The sequence below is a fragment of the Ambystoma mexicanum genome, chromosome 3q, assembly GCF_040938575.1.
Source record: "Ambystoma mexicanum isolate Mex_15411 chromosome 3q, UKY_AmexF1_1, whole genome shotgun sequence".
NCBI lineage: Eukaryota > Metazoa > Chordata > Amphibia > Caudata > Ambystomatidae > Ambystoma > Ambystoma mexicanum.
Genome location: NC_090926.1, coordinates 1,204,715,062 through 1,204,734,245, shown reverse-complemented (window position 1 = coordinate 1,204,734,245; position 19,184 = coordinate 1,204,715,062). Strand labels below are relative to the sequence as shown.

The window sequence follows — 19,184 nt, the reverse complement described above, 5'->3', positions numbered from 1 at the left end:
GTGCAACGGCAACGGACGAACAACGCCCGCAACATCTCAAGACCTGAAAACAGAAAACAAGGGACATTATTGAGATGTCATTGAAATTCCCATACCTACGTACAACCGCACATGTTGTGCTCTCAGTGACCACGCCCTCAGCATCCAGGCACCTGAAAAAGACAATGCAAAGACTTCATTAAAGGTGCCCATCTCTTCAAGACTATAAACTCTTTATACCTACTGGCATCCGCTCGTGCAGTAACGGCGGCATCGCCTTTTGGCATCTCAGCACCTGTGCCACTTCTAAGGCCACAAAAGACTTTGAGGACCTCCAGTGACGTAACTGGAACCCACGCACCCCTGCATAAGTCGCAGGATGGAGAGCCCAGCATTTATACGCCTAAGGTGAGAGCTCACCAGGACATTGCACTTTCGGAGAGCTGGCGATTAGTGAGGAGGAAGTCCAGCCAAACGATCATTAACCCTTTTTTCTTCCGCCTGCAGAAACCTTACTCTGCAAGCCAGACGGTCAATAAGAGGAAGCCCAGTCCAGAGAGTCATCCGAGCTCTACGCTTCTCAATTGAAGAGACTATAACAGTTCAGCCGGGACCAGCGCCTCTTTGGGAATCAGGTGAGCATTACAATAGGCTTCTTAACAACAGGTGGGGCAACTAAGCCCTTCCCCAAAATATGTCACTATGAACATCACTAAATATGACGTTTAATTGGCTATACAACTATAGGACCCTTGATCATGCGGTCCTCTATCATTGGTTACTTTCTAACCTCTGTCAGTACCTTCCCACCTACGTTAGCAGCACGCAGGCCGAGAGTCCAGGTGCTGATGAGCTAGTCTTAACCATAGCTTCCCACCAATTAACATGACCATCCATCATCACCTCAGTGGTCCACTGTCAATTGGGACTTTGAACTCAGCCTTGAACATGTTTCTTTCTCTAGGGAATTCAGGGGAGTGAAGGCACACTCTGCCCTCGTGCGTAGGTGTGACATCATGCTCCTCCAACTTCTTCTCCCCATGTGACTGAAGACCACGAAGTTGAGCTTTCAGTGTATTAAAAGACTATTCTTTAATAGACCTCGGACGTCTTCTTGTTTTTGTGCGTGCCTTCTGAACAGAAGCTTCATTCTTTTACACGATTTGTATCCAATGACAGCTCATCCCAGTCTGATATGGCCATGGCTTCTTGGCTCATCCAACCTTGCCTTTCTGAGTTTTGCCTGTAATTCAATTGTTTTCTAACTGTGCCACACTTAGAAAATGGAAAAAGCAACCTTCCTCCTTTTGCTCAGCACTGTTATCGTACGTAGTGAGAACAGCCATCTGTTACTGACTCCAATATATATATATATATATACATATATATATATATATATATATATATATATATATATATATATATATATATATATATATGCAAAAAAGATAGGTTAAGGTACAAGAAAGGTGATTTGATCAACTATAAACGCCGTGTAATATATCAAAACAGGTTTCTGGCCAATAAATTGTGCTCTGCCTCATTACTGAGCTGGTGCTACTGGGCTAGAGCAGGCTATACTGAATATGTGCAAAAAGGATAGGTTAAGGTTCAAGAAAGATGATTTGATCAACTATAAACACCTACCAAGAAATGCCCGAACACTCAAAAACTGTGTCCTACAATTTCATTTTATTTATCAAAAAGGTGCAAATTCATAAAAAGCATACATTACAGTTCCTGGACGGACCTGTTGGCGCATGCCGCACTCTAGTCACTATAAAGTTAGCCTTAAGGATACTTTGTCTGCTTGCGTTTCTCTGCATGTGTACACGTATGAAATAGCTTGATCTCTTCATTATTTCTGTAGCATAAGCTTCTTCATCTTGATCCCAAGATGTCATTTATCTCGATACTTTCTTGATGCCTTATAGAATGGTGTGCATTCTCTAGTCTCTGCATCTCTTCTCTACACATCAGCTTTGCTCTGTATGACATCACTATTCTTCTTCATCATTCATTTGCTCTATTTCTTCAGGGATTTTATTCAAATGGCCATTGTATCGTCTTGTATGCAAATATGGTTTTCTCAATGGGAATCTTGCTTCTCCTACGTATTGGTATCTTCACTGGTACCGCACATGTCTCACACTCTGGCATCCAACATATAAAGGCCCTATGGGCGAGATGGTTGAGGTGGGGATAATTAGCTCCTTCTCTACACTAGAAAATCTTTACGTACTGCTTCGCTCACTACAATGACCTGTATTTTAGTACAGAAAAACTCATTAATAAATGCACTATTCTCTCATTAAATGCACATCCTTAAAAGCAGGTAAATCACCTTCACTTTGCCCCGCTTCTCTAGCTTAACTAAATTGCAACAGACCTCCTGCAACTTTGGCCTAATGCTGCATAACGTATTAGTCACCCTACAGTACCTCTCAAACTTGCTGTAGGCTAGGCAAAGGTCGGATAATAAAGATTACCCCTGCTAACTGTATTCTAATAAAGACTACGAGGCGAGCATTATGCTTCAACTTCTTTATTTTACTACTCCTCAGCAGTTTCAACAAACTAATAAAACCAACAACAACACTGAAAAATGTCCCAACAGACTTTTCTTCCTCTGAACTACAATCCCCAAAGTCTCTGTAGTCCATCTCACTCCAAGCTCAGCTATGACCACATCCTGTCCCTGAGCTCCTCCTCTCTTTTACTCGCTCTGAAAAAAGTCACTCTTTAAATCCACATTAAGTCCTGCAACTGGCGAAGACTCGAAACACTTCAACCGCATGTCGAGCTTTCTTGACTCCAGGCGATTACGTCTGCTAGTCCCCCACATGAATTGTTCTTCTGCTCTTCCCCTAAGGATAATAGAAAGCAGAGAAATCAGGGTGGCGTCCATGTATTGATGATCTCATAACATTCTTATCACATGCCAACATCAACATTTCCTGTGCAATACATGTCCGGGTGGGAATTTAATACTCACCTACTAGTCTTTAATAGAATTAATACTCCCTGCGCAGTTAGTAGGGGTAATCTTCATTCTATGACAAGACTGGAGGCGAGCATTATGCTTGTTCAAAGCTTTCCATCACTGTGACCGCTAAACTCTCAGTCGGCTTGAAATAAAACTCTTTGAATGTTCGATCATTCGACCAGTCTGCTGTTAGCATAATATCTCTAAGGGATACCGTTGTCTTAAAAGCTTTAGATGCCATGGCACCATGTACTGAGTGGGCCCCGTACTTCCCCACATCTATCCCAGCTGCCTGCATGATTTCTTTCACCCATGTGGCAATAGTGGCTGTGGATATGCCCTGGAAAGGCTTTCTACACGCTATCAGCAATTGTGTGGTATTCGCAGCTCTGTGTTCCACTGTTCTGCTTTCATATTCTCTGATGCAGCTTGCAACACACCAATTAGGTCTATTCGGAAAATATGGGTAGTGTACTGTAGAAGTACCTGTCTTAGTTCTCTTGACTATCGTGAACGTTACTCCTTCTGGCCCAAATGACCTCCTATCTATCTCTAACGCTCTCAAGTCTGACACGCGTTTACAAGATACTAGACACAACAGCATTGCCAATTTCCCTGACAACTGTTTTAGGGATAAATATCTGTTTCCGGGCCAGCTCTCCAATAGCGTAAAGACGACCAGCACGTTCCAGACTGTCTTATATCGAGGCTCCAGAGGCGCTTTAAATCTGGCCCTTCTAATGAGTCGACCTACCGCTGGGTGCTCGCCAGCTGGTAAACCCTCAATAGATAGGTGACCCACTGAAATTGCGGACCTGTACACTTCTATGGTACGAAACGCTCTTCCACCTTGTTATAACTGTGCTAAAAAATTTAAAATCATCACTACTGGTGCAGAAATGGGATGAACACCTCTCCCCTTGCACCAGCTAGTCCACTTAGCCCAAGCCGCGTCGTAGCTCCTTCTCGTGGACGGAGCCCAGGATTCTGTGATGAGCTGAGCAGCTTGTGCCGCAATGCCCGGCAAAGCCCAGCGTCTCCTGATATCCTGCACGCGATGAGCGGGAGTGTCCCTCTCACTTCCAGAGGATGAAACGACCCAAATGGGTCCGTGAGCAGGTGTTTTACTTCTGGAAGTATTCTCAGGAGGTCCACTACCAGTTCCATGAGAGTTGGGAACAACACTTGAGATTTCCAGAGTGGCGTCACTAACAGCAGCTCTGCCTTCTCCCTCTGACGCTTCGCTAGAACTCTACTCAGCATCATGAATGGGGGAAAAGCGTAAAGAGGACCTCTGTTCCATTCTTGCAGGAATGCATCTGTCTATCGAGCACCCGGGTCCAGCCTCCAGCTGAAGTACGCTGCTGTTTGGGTGTTCAACCGGGATGCAAAGAGGTCTTGTTCATCCTCTGAAACACTGTCGGATCCAGTCTCCAATCGCTGGAGTCCGTGAGGTAGCGTGAGTTCCAATCCGCTATCACATTCATCATTCCGGGGAGGTACACTACCGTGACTGAGGTTTCTGATTGCAGGCAAAAATGCCAGAAATCATTCACCAGCTCGGCTAGCATTCTGGATCTGGTGCCGCCTAGATGGTTTATATATCACACTGCTGATATGTTGTCCATCTTTAGTAACGCACAATCTCATTTTCCCCTTCGTGAAGGCTCTGATCGCAAAGGACCCTGCTAGCAGCTCTAGGCAGTTTATGTTGAGGTGGAGTTCCTCTTCGCTCCATTTCCCTCCTGTATGCAGGTTCCCGCATCCTGCCTAGTCGGCTGGCGTCAGATTCTGTGATCAGATCCGGGCGGTCTGCGAAAATGGCTCGCCCATTCCAGGCGTCCATATTCTTCAACCACCATTCCAGCTCCGTCTTGGATTCTAGATCCAATGGTACTGATTGATGATATCTCAAGCCCTGCTGGAGGTGTCTGATCTTTAGCCTCTGTAAGGCTCAATAATGTAATGGTCCGGGAAATATGGCTTGAATGGAAGCCCCACTATTCTCGCCAGGGTTCTGAGCGACACTACCTGTCTCTGTAAACACCCTCTCAGTTCCCTCTTGATGGCGCAAATTTTTAGTGCTGGCAGCTGGAGGGTCGCTTTCCTGGTATCCAGGACGAAGCCAAGAAAGTCCAGTCTTTGCACGGGTTCTGTGTCTGACTTCTCTATATTTACTAGGAATCCCAGCAAAGCCAGCAGGTCTTGGACCCATCTCGTCTGATATATGAGTGCCTCTCGGTCCTCGGCTAATAACAGGAGATCGTCTAGGTAGATGATCAATCTTATTCCCTTCTCCCTTATAGCTGCTGCTATAGGCTTCGTCAGTTTGGTAAAGGCCCAGCAAGCTGAGGCAAGCCCGAAGGGCATGGTCTTGAATTGCCAGGGCTGTCCTTTCCAGCAAAAAGCTAGGAAGGTCCAGAACTCCTCCACTATCGATCGTTAGGTAGGCATCCTTCAAATCCAACCTCGTCAGCCAATCTTTCTCTCTGAGAGAGTCTTGTAGCTGGTGGATGCCCTCCATCTTGAAGTGACGGTAGACTACCCAACTGTTTAGCTCCTTCATAACTTATAACTGGTCGCACTTTCTACTTCCGGTGCACCAGAATCATATTGCTTATGAATTTGGGGTCCTTCGGACACCTCTCTATGGCATTCTTCTGTGCTAGGAGGTAAAGTTCCTGGATCTAGGAGCTCCTGCTCTGCGCACTCTAAACACTGATGGTGAGGCCTGCGCTCTTGCATGGGTGGGCTCACGAATTCTAGATGCATACCTAGAACTGTTTGCAGTACCCAGGCATTACTGGAAAGCTTGCGCCAGTTTCTCCAGAACATACCAGTTCTCCCCCCTACTGGGGGGTAATGCGCAACTCTCACCTTGTGTGGACCCCTGTCCACGGCCGGATCCTCTTCCTCTGTGCCCTCTGTGGAAACACCCTCTAGTCGGGAAGAAGGAGTCCTGCTGCCTGTTATCCCAGTATTGTGCTCTGGGATTAGGGGGTCTTCTTCCTCCTTGGTTACGGCCAGTCGAACGACCCCTGTGGCGACTGGCCCCACCAAAAACTCGGTTGGGAAAGATCTTACGGATTGAAGCCTGTGCCTTCTCCAGCGATGTGTACGTGCCCACGAAACGGCCCATTTCTTTGCCGGAGGTTTCTCCGAATAGGAGCCCTTGTGCTGCTTCACCGGCCTCATAGGAGGCGAGATCACTGAGCTTTGCATCGATCTTCAATAGCAGTCCTCTCCGGAGTTCCAAGGCAATGACGCAGTTCGCATTTCCCAGGAGGAATACTGCTCTCTGCGCCCAGCCTGCTAGGGCGTCGGGGTCCACTTCTTCCCCCGTATCTCTGGCCCTTTCTGCTAGGTCCATGATTTTAGCTAGCGGACCGGCTAGGTCAAGTACTTTCTCCTGGCAACTTCTCCAGGATCTATCGATACCCTTGCAGGGATATATGGCCATCTTTGACATGAATGTCAGCATCTTGGGGTCTAATTCTGGTGTTTCGGCTACCTTCCCTGGAAGATCCGGTCTAGGGTACTACGCTCGAAGGCGCTGCCGGACTTCTTTGTCCAATGCTTTTCTCAGTCTTTTGGTCATATACTGCGCCACTCTTGGTGGCGGCTGCCAATCGGTCGACCTCGGATTCCGGATGCTGTCCGGATCAAACATATCCTCCACCACCTCTTCGAGGTGCTTCTCCTTCCGGATTCTCTTCCCTCCGCTGGGTTTATCTTCCTCCTCTTCCCTTGATTCCTCCTCATCTTGGGAGGGAGGTTCACCTTCTTCCGGCTCCTCTTCCGAGTCTGGGTTCTCCTCTCCATCATCATCCTCCCCTGGAACGGGGGTCGTGAGGTCTGGCACTGTCTGACGCCGCAAATACACTTCACAGAGCTTTGAGAAGGCGTCGACGACCTCCGGGGCCTTCTCTTTTGCCCCATCCGAAGGGCCCTGGGGGTCGAGAGGGGCTTTCCTCTTACGGGCCTTAGTACTCTCCTTTGACCCTGACTCAGAGGGTTCTGTGGGTGTGCGTTCTGTCCGCTTGGTGCTGTCTATTGGCTGATGTAATAAAGCCTCTAAGGACTCCAGCCTGTCTTGCAGGGGTTTAACCCCTTGAGCCACTGCATCTATGAGTGAACTTCCCAGCACCACTTTGAAGCTGGCAGCTAAGTCCGATGACTGCTCCTCTTCACTCCACTCAAATTCCGACATATTGTGAGGATGCTGTGTGCCTAGTATACCTTTTTTTAATTTATTTTTTATGATTGTGGCTGCACCGGACTTAATTACTTCTTGTGTGTGCCTGGGATGGGCGTTTCGCTCTTTGAGCCCTCTGGTTGTGAAGGGCACCGTGTGCTGCGCAGGCTATGTGCCTGTTGGGGGCTTTTTGCACTATTCGTGTGCTGCTGGCTCTGATACGAGCTTGAGGCGAGCGTGTTCCCTGAAGCGCTCTGCTTTGATGTTACGAGCAGTTCTGCTCAAAGGAAGAGCTAAGACATAGCTTCTATCAAAATCACCGCCGGGCCTGGCTTTTACTGACCGCTCTGCTCCGTGTCGCCGAAAACATCGACGCGGAAGCAAGCTCTGCGGTGGGGCCCCTCCCTTCCAAGGGAGGGGGCCAAGGGACTGCGCTGTCTCTGAGCGTGGCCGGCTCCGCGAAGGAGGGGGCTGCCGTGCGGGCATCTCTGGGTCTCCCGCGCCTCCGCCTCCACGCAGGAGGGGGCCGGGGACTCCTTGCGTACGCGGCTCTTCTGGCTGCCCAAACACCCACGGCGCCGGCCAGCCACCCCTAAGGTGCCAGGCATACGGCATGGGGTGGTCGCGCCTGTGGCTAACGCTCACCTGAACGGCAGTAGACTAACCTATAAAACTCAAGATGAAAGTGAAACTACTCGTGAATCACGGTCACCGCTGCGTATGACGTAAAGGTCTGAGGTTAAGATAAAGCTCAACGCTGCTGCGTATTCTATTACGATCTAAGGTTAAGATTACGCATAATACTATACATCTCAGACACAAATCTATGACTCACTAAACAATGTTGTACCAAATAGCTAATATTAAACAGGGAGATGACCAGAAATAGTACTTATCTGCTTGAAGAGCAGTAAAAGAAGAGGAGGAGCTCAGGGACAGGATGTAGTCATAGCTGAGCTTGGAGTGAGATGGACTACAGAGACTATGGGGATTGTAGTTCAGAGGAAGAAAAGTCTGTTGGGGCATTTTTCAGTGTTGTTGTTGGTTTTATTGGTTTGTTGAAACTGCTGAGGAGTAGTAAAATAAAGGAGTCGAAGCATAATGCTCGCCTCCAGTCTTGCCATAGAATTGCTAAAATTGCGAGAGAAAACCCCCGCTGTTCTGCCTCAATGCACACTGCAGTCATGTGAAAGTCCAATGTAGCTGCTCGCAATTGTACATACCTTTTGTATGTGCTGAAATAGCACAAAAATGTGGTAACCCAGGAGTGCAAAACACCTTGCGTAGTTTACTTAGTTGAAAAATGAATTCCTTCAATTGAAAGTACACGGCGGCTGTACTGTAATAACTCGTGCCCCATATTAAAAATGCAAGCAGTGCGCAGTGTGCAAGGAAAAGTGCATTGATCTGTAGGTTTACAACTATTTATGATCTGAAGGCCACGCCATTACGTGCTGGTAGTTACCACAAAGTGGTAAATAGTAAAACAGAAGTGCAGCACGGAGGCCACTGTTCACCAACCCATTCCATTCACCAAAACATGCTCAAACGTGCTTGGGGAAAAGGAGTTGTTGGTAGAAAACACCGGCTGGTCAACTGATGCCATAATCGAAAACAAATGAAGCTGATAAGATTGCAAACACGGTCAATTGAAAAAGATGCCTCGCCGCGGTATATTAATTCCACAATTACCTTTTGAATAAACTTGTGGTGATCCCCCGAGCAACGGACAAGACAATACTGAAATAAGTGAAAACTGACATTTTGAATAAAAACTTGTGGCACTAAACCAACGATCCACTTGTATAAGAGGCGCTTGAAATGCACCGATGCGCAGTGATTGACGAAATTACATACTTTCCAAAAATGTTTGCATCCAACAAAGTAGCTAAACGTTAGGCGCGGTGGCCATGGCAAAATACACTGAAATGAAACGCGTTGCGCTGAGGCATGGTCAATCGGCCCCTTAGTGTATATCATTTAAGCACTTCCAAAATGTAGTCCCATTCAACCGGAAATCCACGTGCCTACAGCCAAATAAAACCCTACATCGCGATAACACGACTTGGAAAAATAGCGATCCTCACAAGCCGTAATGGCCAACAAATGCACGTTTTCTCCCTGGAAATCCATAACAGTAACTCTGAATGTTTAAACCCGTTGAATTTAAAAAGAAACATAGCGATCTTCACAAGCCAATTTTACATTTGTATTAAAAACACGTGGTAATCCACGTTGGAATGTCGAGAGAAATATCTGGTATACAAAATGCTGCCCGGCGGCCTAGATTCCTCTATCGGCTAGTAAGTTACCAAAAGACACGTGTTTTAAAATAGTTGTCCCTGTTGTGTGTTGGTCTAGTGGTCTTCCTGCGTGAGCGTCACGACTGTGTCATGACGTTCCTTGAATAAAAGGGGCTCTTGGCATGCAGACGGCAGTGCAGCAGAGCCCCTCGTGTCTGTGTGTTCATACTGACTGTGGGCCTTGCCACGTGATCTTGGCCTGGGTGCCCCCACGCCAAGGTTGATCCGAGCTGGGTGCCCCCCAGGTAGGGTCGCTGGAGCCAGTGATCCGAACTGGGCAGGGTGATCCCTGCCCCTCACACGCTGCATGCACGCAGCGTCCTGGTGCCGTGTCGGGTGCCCCGACACCATCTGTGGCCCGCTCCGGTGACCGGAGGTGGGCCACCACATTGGCGACGAGGAGGTCTGGGTCCCGTGTACCCTGCGCTGCACGGGTCACCAGGCACCTCTGCCGGAGGCGAGTAAAGAGCCCACGTGGACGGAGACGGTGTGTCCTGCCGAGGAATGCCCAGGGCATGCTCCGCGCCTGGTGCCCGTGGTGGTGAGCGGCCCTGTGTTAGCCTGTGTCGCGGCATTGGCCGCGTGTGGAAGGTGCGGCGGGCGGAGCATGGTGTGCACGCGCCCCCCTGTGTCATCAGGGACCCACCAGCGCCCGGCCCCAGTGGGGTGCACCAAGAAGGCACGGTAGGGGCTCGAAGGCCGGCGAGGCTGCACAAAGGAAAGGGGCGTGGCCCCAGCAGGCCCAGCAGCGGGCCGACGAAGGAAAGAGGCGTAGGCCCAGCGGCGTGCCGACTAAGAAAGGGGGAGGGCCTCAGCAACCCCAGGAACAAAGAAAGGGGGCAGGGCCATCTCTCCGCCTCACTCACAGAGAAGTGAGGTCGCAGCGGTGAACAGCCTGGGCAGGCCCGGGGCCACCAGGAAGGAAGGCCCATTAATACCCGGGCCTAGAAGGAAAGAAAAGAAAAGAATTTTTTTTTCTCTCAAAAGTGGATCTCGAGGCTGGCCAAGTGGCCCCGAAAAGGGTCATAGCCTACCACACCCGGCAGCAGCCGTATACAAGTTAAAGGAGAAAGCTGTCTGTTGGGGGGAGGGGCGAGGAAACGAAACATCAACCCCTCCCGCAGGCCACATCTGTGCCAAACCCGAGGGTAGCAGCTCCACCCAGAGTGCTTGTGTGCCCTCGGAAGAACTCTACCTTGGGTGGCACTGCTGAGGTACATCACCAGTGAGTGCCAGGGGTATGGTCTACAGGGGCAGGGACTCGTAGGCCCAGTCCAGGGAGTGCTACAACGGGATGGACCCATCCTGACACCTCTGCTCCCATCCACATCCCCAAAGGTAGCGCCTGCCCGGGGAGCACGTGGGCGCCTTCACAAGACCTCCCCATAAGGGGTCCAGCCACCTGAGGCCCAGTAACTGCGAGCACTCCCCAACACTTAACACCAGTGGCCACATCCGGCATCCTGCACAGCATTAAGCATGTCAGACGATGAAGGGACATGATGAGGACAACTGGCACCGATACCCACTTTTGATGTTGTGGGTGCGCCTGCCAGTCTGGGTCCCCGGTGGACAGCCTGGGTTGAGACCCTAGAACTATACTTTGAGGCAGTGGAGATGAAGGACAAGGCCAAACGTCCAACCCTCCTGTACTCCGCCGGACTGGCAGTCCAGAGGCTTTTCAAGACACTAAAGCCTGTGGATCAGTCCTATGACGCGACCATCGCAGCCCTGAATGAGTATTTCCGACCCATGGTCAACAGGGACTACAAACGGTTCAGGATAAGGTGCGCAAGGCAGGAGGAAGGGGAGAGCCTCGATGCATTCCACGGGAAGCTGCGTGGCATTGCACTGCCTGTCCCCTGGGAAATTACGAGGAGGACGAGATCAGGGCACAGATCATCTACGGCTGTAGTTCCTCCAAACTGTGCAAGCAAGTCCTGAGGGACCCAGCGCTGACCCTCGACCGGATACTAGACCTTGGCCATGCCCAAGAACTGGCAGAGGTGCGGGCCTCAGTCATGGACTCATCTAGACAACACCTCAAGCTGGAGGCCCCCATGCTGTGGGTCAAGCTGGAGGAGGTGGCATCTGTCGGCAAGTGGCAAGGAGGAAAGCCGGTGAGGAGGGGAGACTGGCCAAGGAGAGACCCCAATGCCACACTATGCCATCAGTGCGGGTGGGATCTTCCACACCCGCAGGACTGCCCGGCGAAAGGACACATCTGTGGGAGGTGCGGGAAGGTGGATCACTTTGCACGGGTGTGCCTCACCCCAAAACCAGCCAGCATTGCGGGGACATCGCAGGGGAGTGAGTCGAAGGGGAAAAGGATCCCCAGAGTGGCTGCGGTCCAAGCGGCGGAAGATCAAGGGAGAAGGCAGTATAATGCGGGAGAGGAGGCCGATGAAGAAAATATATTCTTTCTGTCCTGCAGCAGCGCCACAGGCCAATTCGATCTCGGAATCTTCTGAACTCCAACTGCCCGCTGTTGGGCCCGTGGTGTGCGGATTGGAACACACCTGTTTGTTTTGTAGTACCAAAAGTTGAAGTTCCTGAGTAGCTATTAGGTGGTCCGCAGACTGGAATGCACCCTATGTTTGCAGTGATGATGTTGGAGCCCAATGGGTGCACGGACTAGAATGCACCAAGGTAGACCCTGCCGAGGGTCGTTGTTTGTTTGCAGTGGGTGATTTTTTCTTTGTTATAATAAAGGAGGGATGTTGTGTGTTGGTCTAGTGGTCTTCCTGCGTGAGCGTAACGACTGTGTCATGATGCTCCTTGAATAAAAGGGGCTATGCTGGCACGCAGACGGCAGTGCAGCAGAGCCCCAGGAAGCGGCAACTTGTGGCTGTGTGTTCTTACTGACAGTGGGCCATGCCACGTGATCGTGGCCTAGGCTGGGTGCCCACACGGCAAGGCTGATCCAAGCTGGGTGCCCCCAGCTAGGATCGCTGGAGCGAGCCGGTGATCCGGACTGGGCAGGGTGATCCCTGTCCCTCACACACTGCGTGCACGCAGTGTCCTGGTGCCGTGTCGGGCACCCTGACACCATCTCCGGACCACCCGGTGACCGGAGGCGGGCCACCACAGTCCCCGACAATCGAAATGCATCATGCGGCATGGAGGCCATCCTACATGCAATTCACAGCTGCGACCCGTCCTTGGAGGTCATTACCCAATTCTAAATCCAAATACAAAAAGTGGTAATCCACGGAGCGTTGGGCGAACAAAACAGTCATAAAGATATCAAGGTAGCAGGGCCCGAGGGCTGGACAGAGAATGCACAGCGCGACACGGCTACTAAAAAGCATAACATGCAGCAAACCCACTTGTTCATGGGCGGCTTTTAAATTTTAGGAACCACATTGCGTGAGCGTCCGACCAATCCCTCAAAAGAGCGGCTCGTGGCCGAATCCACTGCAACCATCCCGCTCCAGGGACATGTGTTGCACAGTAATAATACAAGCCAAGAGTTACAGCAGTACATAAAAAACAATTACAACCGACGCGGCAGCCAGCAAAGTGAAAAGGCCCCCATTCGGGTGGGCATAACCACCCACGGCAATCGGACATCCGGCGTCCCAAGGCCGCCTTCATACTTACCAATCTGAGATGATGGGTCCCAACAGAATGATGGCCAGGAACTCTGCGAGCTCAAAAGGCGTGGTGGGGGGCTGCTGGAAAAGAGACTGACCCGCAGCAGCCCCTGCCTTGTAAGCGTCCCCCAAGTGCCTGCCATGGAAGGTCAGGCCCTGACGGCGCCTCTTTCGCCTCACAGGGGGAGGAAGAGTGGAGGGTGACCACCCAAAGAAAGCAGCAGCCACAGGGTACAGCCCGCTATGTAGGCTGTCCCTCTAGTGCCCGCTGCGGGGGCAGGTCAGCCTCTGAGACTCCGGCCAATCCCTGAGGTCAGTAAATCCGGCAGTCCGCCGGTGAGCGAGTCTATTTATTGAGTCAGTACTTCAGTTATTCCTTCAGTCTTTCAGTAGATCAGTCAGCCAGTCCACCAGTCTGTTTGTCTGTCAGTCCTTTATTCAGTCAGTCCTTCAGTCAATCGGCCAGTCATGGGCGTAATTATAGGGGGGGACAGGAGGGACAAGTCCCCCCCAACTTTTGTGGCCTGCCAAATTGTCCCCCATCCCATCTTTTGGCAGGGGTAGGAGGGGGGCCACATTGTAGCTGCTCCATCAATTAAGTAATTGGACAGTGCAATCCATTACAGTGAAGCGAGCGGCAGGGATACCCTGTGCGGCTCAGTCCCTCACCTGGCTGGTGGCCTGACTCAAAGTCAGCAGCCACTGCCAGGGTGCTGGACTGGGTGGTATTCATAGTATTCATCCATGTTCACATTTAGTGTGTTAAATAAAAAAACAATTTTGCGGGGCAGAATGTCACATTTCACTCGCACCATATAAAGCATACCTTTGTCATACGATGCAAAAGGTTACCATATCGCCTTATCTTTTGTTATGATTAAGTCTTCAAAGACAGCCTACAAGCCATTCTTTATAATTTTGTGGAATTGCATTCAGGTATTTGTAGTCTTCGAGATGTGGTGAAAATAACAAAACATTTGTACTCTTATTGTTTGACATATTTCAAAAAGGATTCCTATATTGCTGGAAAGGGGTGTTGCTAGGTCTGGAAAAGATCTGGGGTTACGCTAATGTCAGGACTCAGGGCTAGCTAGCCTTTTGGTTGTAGCACCTGAGCTTCTATCCAGGGCTACTACCAAAAGACCCGGGGCTCTAGCCCCCTTAGCCCCCCCCAAGCAACGCCTCTGTTGCTGGAGTACTTTAATTATGATGGGTTTACTTTTCAGGTCCGATTTATGAAACAGAGTATTGTTGAAAGCCAAACGTCGCGGTGAGGCGGGGAAAGGATCAGAGGGCACATTTGTTGTTGTGATGATCTACCAGGTCCATGCATGTCGGAAGAGATGTTCTCCCTGGTCCTGTGCTGATTTTCAGGGTACAAGTTGAGATTATATGTGTGTTGGTAGCATCCGCTCACTTTTTTCACAGTGCCGACTCTATCGCCGTTGGGTGTTTTTGAGGCCAGCATACAAAAAAGCTTGTTTGCTCAAGCTTTTCGCCCACCAGGATTCGAAACCCAAAATACCACATGAAAGTGTCTTCAAAGCACATGTCTTGTACGGGTATTTTGCTTTCCATAAAATATTTCAATATAGATTTTTGGGTTAAAAGGGTGCACACCTTTTATACTTTGCATTCTGGGAAAATCTCCTCTAGCTGTTTTTTTTACTTCGGGTATTGATTCATTTTGTGAACGACAATGCTCATTTCTATTTGGAATTTTCTTCTATTAGGAAAGGCCAGTTGAATTCAATGTGCGTATTTCACGTTAGGATACGTTCAGTCCTTGTGCGTATGTTAAAGATCCCCCTCACTTTTTTCTGGACTCGAGCCCTATTGATGACATTTGAAGACCTGCAGAATTGCTTACTCTGACTAGCCTCAGTACCTTTCCGGTAAATAGGCTTTGCTACGATTGCACTATCCTGCAGCACAAGCACGTTGCCCTGTCTGGCCACGGGCCAATCCCTGCCCTTACATCCTTGGAACGTGCAGTCACATGTTTGGATTACTTACCGGTGAGCTTCATTTCTCTACCTCATCACTGTATTTTATTGTGAGGCCCCCATCTCTACGAATGATTCAGCTACTCCAAAATAAGCCTCACTCCTTATATTGCTACAACCGTAATATTAACAGTTATAATTCAGATATTGAAGGACAGTTTATTTGATCCCTACGGATATTAATAACACATTTTTTTACATCATTTTCTGCAACGGGCCACACACAACTTTTGCCAGGGCCCCGCAAATCCTAGGGCCGGCCCTGACTGAGGGCTAACACTGTAGTAAGGGACTAACTTTTAGAGACTGCAGGAGTCGCCGGGAGAGGGGCAAACTTTGGGGGTGCATCTGCATATTCTAATGAGACTATTCTAGTGCAGCCTCAAGGTTAAAAGCTGTTGTCTGTCTGTGTCAGAAACACACACTTAAGAACTGTGAGAATGAGCTGCCTTCTGTCTCCCATGCCCTGCTCACTCCCCTGACATGCAAGTACAAAATCACCTATCATGATTTCAATTGCCTAAAAATGTATACATACAAACTCAGTTGCTAACAATGAAATATGTTCCATTATTACTAAATGCCAGGCCTTGTTAAAAGTGCACTTCCCCCCACCCCCAAGCACTGTTTTTCAGGTTGTGTCCTGCCATGGCAATGTAGTTCAGCTAGGTTAAGTCAGTGTAGCCCAACATTTCGGGTGTGTTGACTTTTGTGTCTGAACGAATGATAAATAATGCATTGTTTGTATGTTCCTGGTGGAATGAAGTTTGTGAATGTTATGTAGTTGTGTCACTGGGTGGGTGGCTGGCAGGCATGAAGGAATCAAGATGTGTGTGGGCCCATTTTCAACATGATGGTTGGGTGGCCCCCCGCTTAGAGAGGAAACAGTCTGAGGCACCAGTAGTTCTACCTTAAACTAATGCCGTTTCCCTGACGCGCTGGTCCTTCCTATGCTTTTGTCCTGAGCCTTTACGTTTGTCCAATGTGTTTTTGTTCGCGCGCCCTGATGCCTGGGGGCTTCGGCGCCCTATAAATAAATAATAATTACAATGGTGACAGAGATAAGGTTAATAGCCGCCAATTATATCGAGGCGGCCAGCCAGCAGGGAGCTTAAACACTAAATTCCCACTGAAGAGCTCTAAACCCTTCTTTGTCAGCAAGTGGCTGATGTGGAGGGACCAGTGCTAGAAGGCAGTGCGGTGATAACACATCAGTGTGTCCTGTGGGATTAGAAAATGCAATTTGTAATGCAATCGCTGCAAAGTGCACATTTTGAGCCCCAGAACGAAAATAGAGAGAAATTAATATATTGCTGTGTTACAAGGCCACTGAGTGCCGACTGGCAACATGGGGGCAGGTGCTGGAGGCCACCCCTGAGGTTCGAGGCCTCTTCTATTTGAAAAGGTTGAAAGGCCCTGATGCGTATGAATAATTTTGAGTGTGTGCGTATGTGTGTATACATGTGCTCGAGAGGTGCTTGGCAAGTGCAGCATTTGTTTATGGGCATCGAGAAGACAAATATGAAATATTGCATGGCTAGACTCGGACTGGCATTTTGGGGCAGCCAGTCCAGCCCTTTCTTACTGTGACATGACTTTATTCTGGGCATCTTGATGAAGCAAGTATGGTATGTGTTAATTGGCTAGACTGGCATTTTTTACTGTTGTCAATGCAGTGAATTCTAAAGACACACTGTGGTGTTATAACTTTCAGAAGACTGGCGTGTCTTTAGAATTTAACTTTAAAGATATGCCACCAGTCTTATGCAAGTTTTGACTCTTGTGGTGTTGTAGTTTAGCGTTATCCCTCTGAGCCACCACCCGCCCTTCTTCCACCCCGCCCCTTTCCTTCAGTTGTCATGTCCCCTCCCCCCCAACATTTTCATATGCCTATATGGCCAGTCCATCGGTCAATCCTCGTCAGTATGACAGTCAGTCCTTCAGCTAGTCCGTCCCTCAATCGATCTGTCCCTCAGTCAGACCGCCCACCCCCCACCCAGCATTAAAGTGTCCCTGCGTTGGGCGAGGCACTTACCACGCGTTCCGCTTCTGTAGCAGGAGCAGGGCCAGTAGCAGGGCGCCGGCGAGCAGGGCTGGGCGATGCTTCCGAACCCCGAGGGACCGTGGCGTCATTGCTCATTGCCCGCTCAAGCACTCTCTGCGGGGCTGTGCTAACTCGTGGCAGGCCTTCCTGGGGGTCGCCACACAGATCTGTCCTGCTGGTGCTGTAGAGACACTCTGCCCTTTTGCTAAAGTGACCTCCTTTAAGCCTGCAGATTTTCACAGAAGCAGGCCCATTGTCACCCCTCTTAAGAAGGGGTTTACCCTGCGTTGCCCCCCAGACATATGGCCAGCGTTAAGAAAACGCATGGGAGATGTCAGCAAGAGATCACGGCAGGGCGTGCTGAAGTGGGAAGCGCTGGGATCCAGGCGATTACACGGATCTCCAGGAATAGGACATAAAGTCCATGCACCCCGCAGAGGACGTGAACGGGAAGAAAGCGGGGCAGTCGGTGGGGTTTCCACCCTGGAGAAACGCTAATGTTGTGCTTTGCACGAGTCTCACTAGTTCCCTGTGCTTCTCATAACAGAACACAATGATGCTTCGCTGGCGTGAGTCATTGAAATCACAAATATCGCCAAAGCTCTTCACAATTACTAGGGCAGCATGTGACCCTAGTAATTCACCAATAGAAGGCCACTTAAGGAGTAATGGTGGCCCCCCTGAGGGAACCACTTTCAGGAGAGGGGTTTGGGGGCACCGGTAAATGACTGTGGGTTACGCCTGCAGTTTGGTTTCATTGAATGCATTTGTGGTACGCGAATGGTAGTGTTGCCTAGTCAGGGGCGCCAGGCTGTGCCTTCAAAGCCTCTGAGAAATCTATTTATACACCTAGCGCCCAGATGCCCGAGGGTTAGGCGCGCTTTACAAAGGCGTAAATAAATAAATAAATAGCTGAAGCTCATGCACTCTGGTGCAGCTACCATCCCCTCGGCATGGTAGGTGGGCTGGAGGCACATCTTAAGGTAACTTGATCTATAATAACACAGCCATATTGCTGGTTGCCTGCATCCTATATTAGCTTTGCATGACCTCTGGAGACTTTGTTGTGCCCCTCCACTGGACACACTAAACGGTAGCGCCCACTAAGCCCTCGTCCCCAGGAGGGAGCTTTATTTATACCAACGTGAAAAGAGGCGACACACAGGGCACCTCTTTGCACAGGATGGCCTGCTCATTTTGTTATTCTGCGCAACTGCATTGCCCAAAATGTGTGCCACCCAGAACTGAACAGGAGTTTGTAATGCGTCCCCCTCATTTCATCACCCCTCCCTACTTGGATTATTCCTTTCACCCCAGAGGTGTGTAGTTGTTATCTATTGATCTCCATTGCTAGGAAGAATACACTTTTCCACTTTACAGCATGAGGCATGTTTGCACACGGTCACACAGTGTGCAAGAATGCTGAACGGCCAGCCGATGAGCTGCCTATTGCAATGCACGTGACCCCTGCGCCTTAAAGGCACGGTCTAGTAAAAACTTTTATTGTCCCTATGGGTCGGCCATGTTTTTTTAAGCCTAAGTGGCTCAATTTTAGAAAACTTTCCTATGGACCTTACCCGAGTTTTCGTCCATTAAACGCACGCGAAAACAAGCACCAGGGAGCCGCCATTTTCTGATAATCCTATCTTTTCCCCCATCGCCCTGGCTGACCTGCTTTTGCGGCACTAAATCAATTCCCCCGCCCCTGAGCCTGACATTATCAAAACATTCATATTCCCCGCCTCTCTACGTGACGTTACTGTGCTGCGTAGGCAAACGCGCCCAGTCGTCTTCTACGCGACTCCACACAGAACCCGGAAACCAACACAGACCATCTCGCAACACAGCGGGCCACAATTCGGAATATGAAACTGTAGTTTAAAATCAACCAGCAACACGGTACATTTGGTCAAATACATTTATTTTACATTAAATGTTTAGAGAATATTCAGCAATTGCCATATGAACTTCGAAAGCCATTTATTTTATTTTATCTGTATCCGCCATGGTACACAGGGTGTTGCTTTTCGTTAAAAGAAGCACTTTGGAAGCACGGTGTACCGCAAGGCTGTTCC

At 49.5% G+C, this 19,184-nt stretch overlaps 1 protein-coding gene across 2 annotated transcripts in view; it reads right to left on the bottom strand.

The window, feature by feature from the left end:
* The window catches only part of LOC138447754 (galactosylceramide sulfotransferase-like), a 52,243-nt gene extending 34,842 nt beyond the window's left edge, over window positions 1–17,401 (bottom strand). The window contains exons 1-2 of one of the 2 annotated variants that reach the window (XR_011259939.1): window positions 17,101–17,401; window positions 1,696–2,846 (exon numbers count right to left, since the gene is read on the bottom strand). Coding sequence is in view for 1 of the 2 variants with exons in the window: in XM_069604071.1 (XP_069460172.1) it covers window positions 17,101–17,198 (98 nt within the window). In the remaining variant the exon portion in view is untranslated. Of the gene's footprint in view, window positions 1–1,695; window positions 2,847–17,100 lie in introns of those variants that run through there. The other variant, XM_069604071.1, reaches the window with a different exon arrangement.
* Between the last annotated feature and the right edge of the window lie 1,783 nt (window positions 17,402–19,184).